Genomic DNA, 12,588 nt, shown 5'->3' with positions numbered 1-12,588 from the left:
TATGATTAAGAGGGGATCCCCCGAGCCCCGGTCCTTGCCCTTGATGGAATTGTCCCACTGGAAAATCACCCCATGGAGGTGTGGCAGCTTACCTAGAACAATGAATTTAAATGGCAGGCCCGGGTGATATCTGTGGGCCTGCCTGGCCGAGATGGAGTTTTGGATCTTCTCCAGCGCTGTCTGGGCCTCTGGGGTAAGGGACCTTGGAGAACTAAGCTCTTCTCCCCCTTTCAATAAATTGAAAAGGGGGGCTAGGTCTTCTGTTGGAATGCCTAGCCAAGGCCTTACCCAATTCAAGGACCCACACAGCTGGTGGACATCCGCCAGGTTTTTGATGTTAGTTTTAATAGCCAATTTTTGCGGAACAATGGTCCGCTTCGTTATTTCCAGGCCCAGGTACTTCCAGGGTGGCATCTGTTGAATCTTATCTTGCTGGAGCTCGAACCCTGCAACAACCAATGCATCGATTGTCAGGTCAAGCGCGTGGGTAAGTAGGTCGTTGGTCGGAGCGCACACTAGGATGTCATCCATATAGTGGTAAATAATGGTGTCTTTGGTGGCTGCACGTACTGGGGACAGCAAGGAAGCAACGTACCATTGGCAGATCACTGGGCTGCTCTTTAGGCCTTGTGGAAGGACCCGCCAATGATAGCGCTTGCTTGGGGCTTCACGGTTGATGGCAGGAACCGTGAAGGCGAAACGCGGAGCATCGTCCGGGTGTAAGGGAATTTGGAAAAAGCAATCTTTTATGTCAATAACGGCCAAATTCCAATTTTGGGGGAGCATCGTTGGGGACGGCATCCCTGGTTGGAGAGGCCCCATATCTTCAATGATGTTGTTAATTTGGCGGAGGTCGTGAAGGAGCCGCCACTTATCTTTGTTGGGCTTTTTGATAACGAACACTGGGGAGTTCCATTCGGACATGGTCTCCACCAGGTTGCCTTTAAGTAGCTGCTCCTTAACGAGCTCGTTGAGCGCCGCTAATTTTTGCTTGTTGAGCGGCCACTGCACTACCTGCACTGGTTTGTTTGATTTCCAATTCAGTTTCCAGGTAGGGCGCTCATCAGTGACCGCTGCCCGAAAAACCTGGGGAGCTGCTGGGAGGTCAATTCGGGCTCCCCACTGGGCCAAGAGGTCTCTCCCCCACAGGGGTTCCGTGTAATCTAATACGAATGGGCGCACTGAAGCCAATTGCCCATCCAGCCCCGTAATTTGTACGATGCTCTTAGATTGACGTGCCAATTGTAAACCCCCGACACCTCGGACGTGGCCAGGCGCGTTTTGCAATTCCCAATGTGACGGCCATTCCCGGGAAGGAATGATCGTTACATCTGCCCCTGTGTCCAACAAGCCTTTAAGAGGCTTGCCCTCTCCCCCTTTCGAGATATGACAGGTGATATGAGGCCTTTCCCACCCCAGGACTTGGGCCCAAGCTACTGTTGGATTTTGGAGTTCAGCCGGAGGAAACCCCAGGGCCCAAGTCATTTTGGGAACAGGGATCGCTTGTGCAATCACCTGTCCCTTGGGCAGGAAAGTGGGGGGTTGGACACAGTGCAGCCCCACGGCAAACAGTCCCGGGTCAGATGGCAGAAGACCCGGGATTATGTTCACCTCTAAAGGTGTGTGCTTAGTGTCTCCGACAACGACGTACTTACACCTTATCCGCCCCCAGTTTCCTGGGCATTCCAGGCTGACTGACACGAGTTGAAAATCGGAGTTCTTAAGATGTAGCGGCTCCGTCAGCTGCAGCCGGAAGGGTCTGAAAGCAGAAAAGGTAGTTAGCACGGGTCTAGGTTGGAGACATGCAATATATGACAAGTCCGTTGACAATATGTCTTGTTTGGCAGGCGGCGGTCCCTGAGATCTCCCCTCCCTGCGTGGTGTCTGTTGTCCCGCCTTATTTTTATCATGGCGCAGGGGGGAACTGCGCTCAGATGTTAGTTTTTTGTCTGGGTTTTCCCCAGGAGTCTCTGCCCCTTTTTGAATTCATAAAATTCCCGCCGCAGCGGGCAGTCGGGCATCCAATGCCCGAGCTTTCCGCACAGATGGCAGGGTGATTTGGCGGCGGAAGGACCGGGTGCAGGCGAGCGGCAGGTGGCTTCAGAGAAGGTGTCTTCAGGTGTTTCTTCTGCGGCGCTGACTCGGGGCGGCAGCTGTTTTTTCTTCTCTCCCTCCCTAGATGGCATGATCAGGACTTTCCGGGTGCAGACCTCGAGCATATCGTGCAGCGAGGGGGGCGGGTGCACCGGGAGGCTGAGGATGGCGTCCCTACACGCAGAGTTTGCATTCGTGGACGCCACTTCCTTCAGGATATGTTCCCGGGCAACCTCGTCCGCCACTTGCTGCTCGACAGCTTTTCGAAGACGCTCGATAAAATCGAGGAAAGATTCCTCGGTGCCCTGAAAGATCCTGGAAAAAGAAAGGAGAGGAGCCGCCCCCGGCAGCGCCAGGAACGCCTTCTCGGCCGCCCGCGCTGACTGCCGGAGCGCTTCCTGGGGGATGGCACTCGCCTGCGATTGCCCATCTGCCCAGTTCCCGGTCCCAAGGAGCTGATCGACGGCCAGGACATTGCCCGTTAGGTCCAGCCCCGTGTGGGGCTGTTCCCACAGGCTCGGGAGGGCCTCCGTCACTCCCCTCTTCCAGGCTGCCTCCCACATAGCCCGCTCGGTGGGATTGAGCAGGCACGTGAAGAGACGCCGGATGTCATAGGGGGTGACATCGGCTTCGGTGAGAGTTGCCTGCAACACTCCCCGAAAGTATTCGCTGTCCCGGCCGTAATCCTTCTGTGCCTTGCACAGCTCCTTGATCTGCGAATGGTGCAGCGGGACCCATTGGTGACGCACCCCACCATCTCCCTCTGGATGGTAAACAACCGGGGCTGCAGATGGTATCGCAGCAGACCCCGGTTCCCGGTTCCCAACTCCCCCCCCGCCCCCGGAACTCAAAGCGCGGGAGCCGGCAGGGAGAGCGTGGGAACCGGGAGAGGAGGAGGTAGGGGCGTGGCTGGGAACTGGGGCAGGGCGGTCCGATATCGAGGGACCCTCCCAGGAGGCGGAGACAAAGGGTGGAACTTTTTGACTGGCAGGGGGTGGAGAGATGGGAGGTGGTATGGGAGGGACCGAGGGAGGAGCCATGGGCGGGGACGTGGGAGGGGAAAGGGGAGGGACTACTGAAGGGAAGGTTTCGGGAAAGGAGGAGGGACCAGGAGGGGGGAAGGACGAGGGGGTAGAACATTGGGAGTGGCCGAATGGCAGGAAGGGGTTGGAGCTTGGGAAGAAGGGATTCTGGGGAGAAGAAGAGGGCTTTCCCGCCATTTCAGCCATGTGGCCGCCTCCATCTTGGGCTCCATAGGAGCCATTTTGGGGAATTGGAGGCGACTGGGAGCAAACTGGGGACTTAGAAATTAGGGTTTTGGATCTTGGGGTTTTAGAAACTGAGGACCTGGGGACGGGAACAGGGGAGGTAGGGGAAGACGAGGAGCCCCTAAGAGCCTGGCCAGGACTCTTAGGGCGGGGGGGCCAAGTATTCTGAAGGGGGCTAGGGGACGAATGGTCACCCTGCTCGGGGCTGGAGCGAGCTGCACCCTTCAGAATCCTGGTTTTACGTTTGTGGGGACGGGGAGGAGGGTTAGGGGTAGAGGGAGAGGCAGAAGAACTGGGGCACGAACTAAAACTGACCGAAGGTTTTTCTGAGTTTCCTCCTGCTTTCAAGATAGATCAAATTTGTGAAATCCAAAAAGCTAATGGAGAAAGCGAGGTGTCCCCTGATCTAATCAAGTTTGATAACTTGGCATTTGCCCTCTGCCAAAAGGCAGGATCCTTGATTAGATCGGGGGAGACTTCGGGGAACTCAGAAAAAAGCCATCGGATTAATTTTTTAACTTCCTTTTTATCAACGGAACAACCCCCCCCAACTAGGATACCCACAACTTGGTAAAACAGCCCCTTCTGAGCTGCCGAGAGCGAAAGCTTCGCACCCATCGCTCGATGTTAGGTGGCAGCCGCGGTAAAGCCCCCCCGTTCCAGTAAACGCGAAAGAAAGAAAGAAATAAGGGTGCCCATCCCCGGCCCCTGTCTAGAGAAAAAGAAGAGTGGTGACGAAACACCAATAGAGGGGAAGGCGACAGGGAGAGTAGCAGAATACTCACAAAGTCCGGAGGCGACAAACGAAAAGCTGGAACGAGGAGTTTCCTGCGACAGGACGACTCCAGGGTGCAGGGAGCTGCCGTCCGAGGTCCCCGGGGAGCGCTACCTCTCGAACAAGGTCTGCTCGACCACAGGGTAGTTCCGCGACCGCTGGGATTCTCGAAATCCCGTCTGTGGGGTCCACGAGTCCAGGCTCTACTGACGTTGTCTGGTCAGGAGCAAATCCGAAAAGGGGGGGCCCCACGTTGGGCGCCAGAACTGGAGCGGTGGCCGGTGGAAAGTAAAATGCCCAGGCTAGATAAGTGTCCAGCCAACCTCCAGCCAGTAAGGCACTTCCCCAACACGAAGTCAGGGCCCGGTGCCTAGCGATGACAGGCTTACGGACGAGTGGCCGCAGTAGTGAGCTCCGAAGTCGCAGGATGAAATGAAGAGGCAACTCTCAGTCTCTTCAGGGAGGGTGGTTTTATTGGTAGGGAAAACGTGGAGAACGAGCTGAGAGCCCCGAGGCAAGAAAACCCCGGGTTTTACAGAGGGTGGGGGGGGGTCAAAGATAGCAAATCAGAGAAGGATACACTAAGGATTGGCATAATCGGAGAACCAATCAAACACAGTTGTGGGAGGGACCCTGGCCCCTAACCCAATCACCCGACACCCTGGCCCGAACTTTCTAGAAAAAGAGGCAGGGGTGTCGAGTGACAGGCAGGCAGCCAGGGGTGGGGAACAAGAAAGATACATTTAGTAACCAAGACAACTGGGGAGGGGTTTGGGGATTGACACAAACTGGTAACAGGGCAGGACCTTCTGAGAGAACAATGGGGGGAAAACTGAACAGACATAAAACACACCACAACAGTCTGGCAAAAAGATTTTGAGAATATAGAAACTATAAGTGAGATTGAAATGAAAGCAAGCTTTGAGATACCTTAGTTACTGAACAACAGGAAAACAATGGTGTGGCCGGACTGAAGGTAATCCCCTTTTGATGAAACAATACCCTCTGCTTGCAGACAGGTCCAAGGGTCAGAGCAGACCATGCCAGCTTGGCAGAAGGGGTCCAAAGAGTAGTTTTTAGGGTTTAAAATGTAACACAGTATGGTAATGTAGTGATTCTTATAGGCTGTATGTAAATGCTATAGGATTTGTATATTGTATTAGATTGGTTAGTGAGAATTAGAATATTCAACACAGAAGAAGATTTATTGTATTGTAACGGGAACCTCACTCTCTTACGTTTCTGCTCTCTTATGCTTCTGCTTTCTTATGCTTCTGCTCTCTTACCCTTTTACTCTGTTGCCCTTTTACTCTCTTACCCTCTCAACCTCTCTACTGCAAAAACTACGTATTAGGGACAATACTGGAGTTATTTCTGGATAAGAAAATAAACCTAGGGACCATAGGGGTATTAAGATCTCAAAAAAACCTAGGGACCAGAAACTCATGTAGGGCAAACACATGGTGTGAACTGAACTGTGCAACACCACTGAGGATATAAAGAGATTTCAATCAGTCCTGAAAACTAGTCAAACTTTGATCAGTTCTGAAAGAAGAATAAGCCATTGTGCTTGTCAAAAGCAGGTGGCAACCATAAAGATCACATTTCATTATAAAGCCTTTGTCTTCAAATAAGCTTCAGTTTTGCAATCTATATAATCCACAATATCCATAACACTGAATTATTTGTAAGAGGCAAAAAAAGCCCCAACACCCACACAAATCCTTTTACAGAATGGAGCATCTTTCTCATTGCTTATTGTCTATAGCAGAAAATTATTCTGAGACAAAATAATGAAGCAAACATGTCATGTGAATTCAATACTTGGAAGGCATAGAAGTTACAGAAGCTACAGAATGTTAGTACTACCAGGTCAGGACAACTCAGTTGTTAGCAAGGCTTGGTATAGACTCATATATTTACATGACAAGTTGTACAAAGATTCAGGTCTTTTCCTCATTAATCTTCCAGTGACACAAGTCTCACTGTCAGAATTCATGAGTACATTGGCATCTCTGATAGTTGCTTGCTGCATGCTAATTCTGTTTTCAGATGAAGATACTAAAAAAAGAAAGTGAAGGTGTTCAGATCATGTAGTCAAATATGACATCATATAACATACCTGAGATGATAAAGATCTTGGTAAAGCAGAACACTCCTCTTCAATTTTCAACCATTCTGTATGGCATGCTTCACTAAGGGCTGGAAAACTTACACACATCTTACTGAGCAAAGACTCCAAAAATGCAGAAATGATGTCTGTTAGTTGGTGAGCAAGAACTCCATGCTGGGTGGAGTGAGTTGCACAGTTCAGAATACACAAAATGCTTTAGAAAATCCAAAGAACAGCAAGAACTGTCCTTGTATATATCTGCAGCACATCTTAACTTTCATGGTCACCCAAATAATCCACTGAGTGGAAACATGCTCCCAAACACTCTTCCGTCCCACCAGGGCAATATGTCAAGGCTTATGGTTTGTTGTATGGACCACACATCTTCAATTGCAGGCACCATTTGGTCCTTCTGACACACCAAGTCTTCCTGCATGAGCAAAGGCGCTGTTGTAATTGTGAACACTACTTTTCCTCAGCAGATTTTTGAGGAACAAAACATTTCTTTCTTGGTCATATTGCTTATCACCATAATGCACCAAAGTTGCAAGCTGGGTTTTTAAGATCTATGAACTATTCATAGATAATTTAACTCCAGCAACAGACACCATAAAGGAGACAGAATCAACTTTCAAAAAACTAATTTTAATCAAAACAAAAAAAATTGTTATCAGTAACAAGTTTATAAAACAGTGATTTAGTTACATAAATAAATTGATATCATTGTATCAAATCTTAATTTCAACTTCATGAGCTTGTTTACATGGGTAATGAAGTACAACCTTTTTACCTATTATAATAAATAAAATGGAGAGCATGAAATAGTTTTTCTAAACAAAAATACCTACAAACATACCTCTAGCATGTTCTCTAATGAAGGGAACAAGAGACATTGGACAACTTTTGCACCAAAACAAAAACTGTTTTAAAAAGCACAAGGATGCAGAACCATCAGCTAAAGCAAAGTCACGATACTGTAATCAAAGTTGGTATTTAATAATATCATGAACGGTTTGGTAGCTAGATCTCCAGTTTGGTTAATTTAAAGCATTAAGACAAGGCAAGATAGAAGGTTGCTTTTGTTTGAATGATTCTAGAGAAAATAAAATAATTACAAAAATGAACGGAAAAGTAGAACAGTCATACCTACACAACTTTCTGTCCTGCACAGTCAAAATACCTATGCAGAATATATATAATATATATATATATTTGTGCACAAAGGTTAGCTTATTATTAGCTCACTGCAAAGACGTAATGTATCATGTCAATCATTTTGCATTTTGTGTCCAAAATGATATTTCTTTAAGTTTCCTAGGCTAGGAGGCACAAACCCCAATTCTGGCATACTGTATTCTTAATGCTAAGGCTTGCTGCTCTGGCTGTGTATTTTTTGTTGTCCCTCTTTACTATAGTGCCTGTTACAAGCATGTGTTTAGGTGTGTATACATATACACACACACACACACACACGTATACATATATAAAACTTCTCCAGTAGGTATCATTCCAACCATGTAATCCAAAAGATGGCTCTCAATAGATGCCCAGCATATAGTTCACCACCTGAGCCAACCCTGAAGCAAGGCGCACTTTAGTCCTTCAGATATTTTTTCTTTAAAACCAAGCTACTGCAGCTTCAAGTACTTTGCATTACATATATTTGAATTTGTTTAATAAATTAATGTTAGATTTTTTCAATATTCAGACATCTACTATAATATATATACAGTACAATAAATGCTCTCATACTTTAAAAAATTTATTTTGACAAATCCCTGAGAATGTATGTTGACAGTCGCTAAGTTTCCACATGCATAAGCATTGTGTGCCATGCTTCTGGATGAAGAGCACTACAAAGCCACATGGTCAGCCTTTTAACTACTAGTATTTCATTTGTTGGTTTGTTTAAATATGTTGAAATATAATAATGAGTTACAAAGGAGCAAAGCTGAATGCATTTGAGGTACTTATCACAGGATGGAGGTGCTTTGTTTGCTTTTTTAAAGCCATTGAAATATGTTTTGTTTTTGAGGCTGTGAACATATACAGAAAGAACAGGAGAGTGATGTGGGCTTTTGCCACTTGACAACATATACTCAGTGTAAACCAAACCTTTTTTTAATCACACAAAACAGAAGAAAGGAAAAAATTTAAACACACAAACTTTCACAACATGACAGTTTAGTTTTCAAACTCAGTATAACTATACACATATAATACCAGTGTGGCTTTGTTTCTTTAAGTTCAAAAAGATACGAAGGCAAGCTCAAGTAATACCAAACCACCTCCTCCCTTCACTCATTTTCATCAACCAAACCGCTCGCGAACCAACATCATCAGTTTCTTTTTGCCTTTATAGATTTGTTTTAGGTTATCAATAAACTGTGTAAACTGTATGTGTCCATCATGAGCCATTAAGAAGGTCTCTCGGGCCTTGCTGAGGAACTCTATAAACTCACTATAGTGTCGTGGGCTGATGTGAGTGAGACGTGAATGAGTTGTATTAATGTAAGCTCCAATCGTGGCATCCAAGAGTTGTCTTAAAGGGGCTTTGTCCAGTGACATGAGCTTACCAGAATTCCTCCTTCCATGGAGTCCCACCATGCCAGGAGTGGTTAAAGTACACCTGCGCAAAATATCTGACAGTACTGTTGCACACTTGACACTTTTGACCACCAGAGGTATTACAGCTGCTAGCTCATTTTTCCCAAGAGAATGGCTGAGTGCACATGCCCAGAGAACATCGTTAATGGCAGGGTGTGTGTCCTGATTGTAACTCAAGTTGAGATGCGTTATGGCCAAAGTGGCCAGCTTATAGGCCCGCATAGGGTAACCACGGTGCTCCATGTATCGTGCTATAGTAAAAAGCTGTGAGTAGCTCATGCTGGTTGTAGCAGCATCTAGAACGATTTGGTAAGCAGTCTCAAAAGCTATGTGATCCTTTTCACAGAGAGTCAGTGCAGAGAGGGCACAGTTTTGAGGATCCTTCATGGCACACTGTAGAGCAAGTGTTCTAGCACTGCTGGCCAGCTTCTCCTGCTGATGACAGTCCAGATGCAGACGGACAATGGTGCTGTTGGACATCACTGTTGTAGCAACAATACTAGTGGCTTCTGTTGGAGTGAAAAGTGTAAACCAGTTTTGCATTATACTGTCCAGTGCATAAACACCTGGGGAGAGAAAGAAAGGATTAGGCACAACTGACAAAACCTAGCAGATATAGATGTTCAGCAAAAGATTATAGTCAAAGTTCTAAGAGGTTGCCAGAACACTGAAAGAGACCAGCTTCAGCAAGAAAAGCTAAACCTGATAACGTCTGCAGAAGGACATTAAAACAAAGGCTAACTGTGTACACTCCGTAGCAATCACTGAAATGCAGATAACAAAAAAGCCTGCAAGATAAGCTTTTATATCCCAGTGAGAAAATTGAACTGTTTTACTTGTTATCTAAGACAAATTGCATAACAAGTTCTGGCTCATTTGGTCTTATCATATCATTCAAAAGCAGCCCTCACACCAAACACTTAAAAGGCAATTTTAACCTCTTTTCTTAATGTGCATCTCACGGTACAGCGCATGCACAAAAGAATATGAAAGCATGCCAAATGTCTCATTTAATAGAACACCGTGGCATTTAATACTAAGCACAACTTTAAAAGATATAAAATTAAAAATCCTAACCTCTACCCTCTCCCAACAAGCTTTTCAGATACATCTTGTATTGAATTGATATGCACTTGAACATAAAGGCTTTAATTAGGGAAATACTCTGAGCAATATTGTAGAAAGGCTTGGATTGTGTTAGTGTTTGCTTTGCTTTCCAGTGCAGGTGAGAGGCCTGCACAATGTCATAGCCACGTGACAAAGAAGCATTACACTCTAATCTTGGATTTACAAAGGGGCTTAAAAAATGAAACCAAGAAAACAAACGTTGAGAACCCCTTCATGAGATCTTGTATGCCACACAGTGGGACGCAACCTCCACATTTCATTCACCTGTTTTTTGGTTCATCTTCCCCACCACTGATAAGACAGTGCTCTCATCAGTCTTTTGGAGCCTTACCCTTCAGAGCAAGCAAAGTTGTAGCATAGTGTAACATCCCATAACCACTACCCCTTTCTCTGCTGCAGCCTCAAACCCAAACCCAACATGGAGGGAAGAAAGGGAAATCTGGGTTATGAATGTCCCTACCTTGAAGGGGAAAGAAGTTACACTGCATTAATCAAGTATTGTCTCACTTGGCCTGTGCCTAGTCTATTACATGCTCAAAAAACCCACTCAGCACTGACATAATTATTGTCTTCTAAAAAAGGGATTTTAAAGAGGAACAGAAGGTGTGAGATATTTGCAGAGCCTGAGTGTTGACAAACAAGATCAAGCCATCTAAGATTAGCTGACAAAAAGGCAGGAGCCCTTGAGAAGCACCTCAGAACATACCTATTTCTGTTGCACATGTTACTAACCACCTCACCATTTCCCGTCGTCTCCAATTCAATGTTGACAGTGTCATCCGCATCACCTGTTGAAACAATACAAAGTACAAATTCATCCTATTGTAAAACCAAGACAATATACCAACAATCAGGGATTTAAGTTACTCAAATACACTGAGGTTCAAAATGGCAGCCTCTTGCCTTCTCTGCTCTGTTACCTCTTTTTAGCTGCTTTCTTATGCTTCTGCTCTCTTACACTTTTACTCTGTTGCCCTTTTACTCTCTTACCCTCTCAACCTCTCTACCTCTCTCTTCTCTCGGGCCTGCTCCGAGCTGCGGCTGGCAGCTCCCAGCAGGGCCCTGCACCCACGCCCTTTGCAATAAACCACAAGTTCCACGACCTGGCTTCAGAGATCTCTCGTCTCCGTCCTACCCCCCCGACGCTCATACAGACTGATTTAAAGGGCCATTAAAGGGCCAGTTCAGCTTTTCCACCTGTGGGAGACTTCTCCATGCACGGTAACTAAAGACCAGTTATAGCCGCCTTAAAGGTGTCATGAGCACGGCATATCGTTGCTGCGCAGCGTGAAAGCCGGAGCTCTTAAATTTTGCCAAGGCAAACCTCAAGCACGGGGAGTCGTTACTACGTAGAGATTACCTGGAGCTCTCGAAGGAAATTGCCTTGCAGTCCTCGAACACGGGCAGCCGCTGCCACACAGCAGCTACCTGGAGCTCTTAGAGGAAGTTTGCCGTGGCATCCCTCGAGCACGGAGACATTGCTAAGCAGAGCCGACCGGAGCTCTGTGGAGAGCTTTGTAGATAATTAGCTAGCTGAGAAAGGCCACTTTGATGTGATACCGTTGGATAAGGATAGGGGAAACAAGCTGGAGATTAAGTAATAAGTGTCCAATCACTGACAGAGGTCATGGTGACCTTCGCTGAAACAAGAAGATGGGGGAGAAAATCGTTTGCCAGAAAATGAAGATAGCCTAGGTAGAGTAGCTATAAGAATGTAAACATAGAAACAAAATAATCATTAGAGCATAGAAGTAGGTGTGGTTGATCTAAGTGTGCTTTAACCAATAATGAGCTCAGCTTTTGCAATATGTATAAGCTTCATTAACACCAATATAAATATGTGTGAGCTATCAATAAACTTTGGGATTTGCTGTTCACGCATATTGTGTGCTGCAATTCTTCCGCCGTTCGCGACAGAGCTCTAAGGAGGGACTCTACCACGCACCCCAAGCACAGGCGAGCGCTGCAAAGCACCGCCCGCACTGGAGCTCTGAGTGCAGACCAACCTGCGAGGTCCCGAGCACGGAAAGCCCTTGTCAAGCGATGCCTAAAACCGGAGCTCTGAGGAGGGACCTGAACACAGACTCCTGAGCGCCGACTGGAGTGCCTGGCCAGCCCCCCGCGACGGAGCTCTGATTGAGGACCCTGCTTCTGCGACATCGAGGTTGGTAACACACTGGGCTAATAATGGGACAAACTCACTCTGCCCACGACAGAGATCTCTATAAGCAACTAAAGCATTTATTAAGTTCCATGCCAAGTCAATTACCGAAACAGGAGTTAAAAAACCTCTTAGAATGGACTTTAATTAATTTCCCAAATGCTGACCGTTCAGCCGTCTTTACCAGAGACTTTTGGGACACAGTTGGAATTAAGCTCTTTAATAGTATATCCCGCCGGGATATGGCTGCCGCGGAGCTGGTCCCAGCTTGCAGGGCTCTGGTTGAGCTGTTTGCTGCAAGGGGGATGCCCACAACAGTCGCCCCGCCGAGCTCCGCTCCTGCTGCAAGTACTCCCCTTGCTGCCGCGAGTCTTCAATGGGACACGACCCCCACCTCCCCGTCGGACCCCACGGCTCCAGTACCCGCAGTCTTGCTCACCCC

At 46.9% G+C, this 12,588-nt stretch overlaps 1 protein-coding gene across 2 annotated transcripts; it reads right to left on the bottom strand.

Annotated features, from left to right (window-relative positions):
- Window positions 1–6,874: 6,874 nt before the first annotated feature.
- LOC136568522 (zinc finger SWIM domain-containing protein 6-like) lies at window positions 6,875–11,750 on the bottom strand. Of its 2 annotated transcripts, XM_066568531.1 has the most exons (3): window positions 11,346–11,750; window positions 10,692–10,773; window positions 6,875–9,423 (listed from the first exon to the last, which is right to left on the bottom strand). In XM_066568531.1, the coding sequence occupies exons 2-3, from the start codon at window positions 10,768–10,770 to the stop codon at window positions 8,561–8,563; spliced, it is 942 nt and encodes a 313-aa protein (XP_066424628.1). In that variant the 5' UTR covers window positions 10,771–10,773; window positions 11,346–11,750; the 3' UTR covers window positions 6,875–8,560. The 2 variants fall into 2 exon arrangements, with proteins under 2 accessions (XP_066424628.1, XP_066424627.1); XM_066568530.1 differs by lacking the exon at window positions 11,346–11,750 and having other exon boundaries at window positions 10,692–10,810.
- Between the last annotated feature and the right edge of the window lie 838 nt (window positions 11,751–12,588).

This window comes from Molothrus aeneus, chromosome W (assembly GCF_037042795.1).
Source record: "Molothrus aeneus isolate 106 chromosome W, BPBGC_Maene_1.0, whole genome shotgun sequence".
Taxonomy (NCBI): Eukaryota; Metazoa; Chordata; class Aves; order Passeriformes; family Icteridae; genus Molothrus; species Molothrus aeneus.
This window is presented reverse-complemented; position numbering and strand designations above follow the sequence as displayed.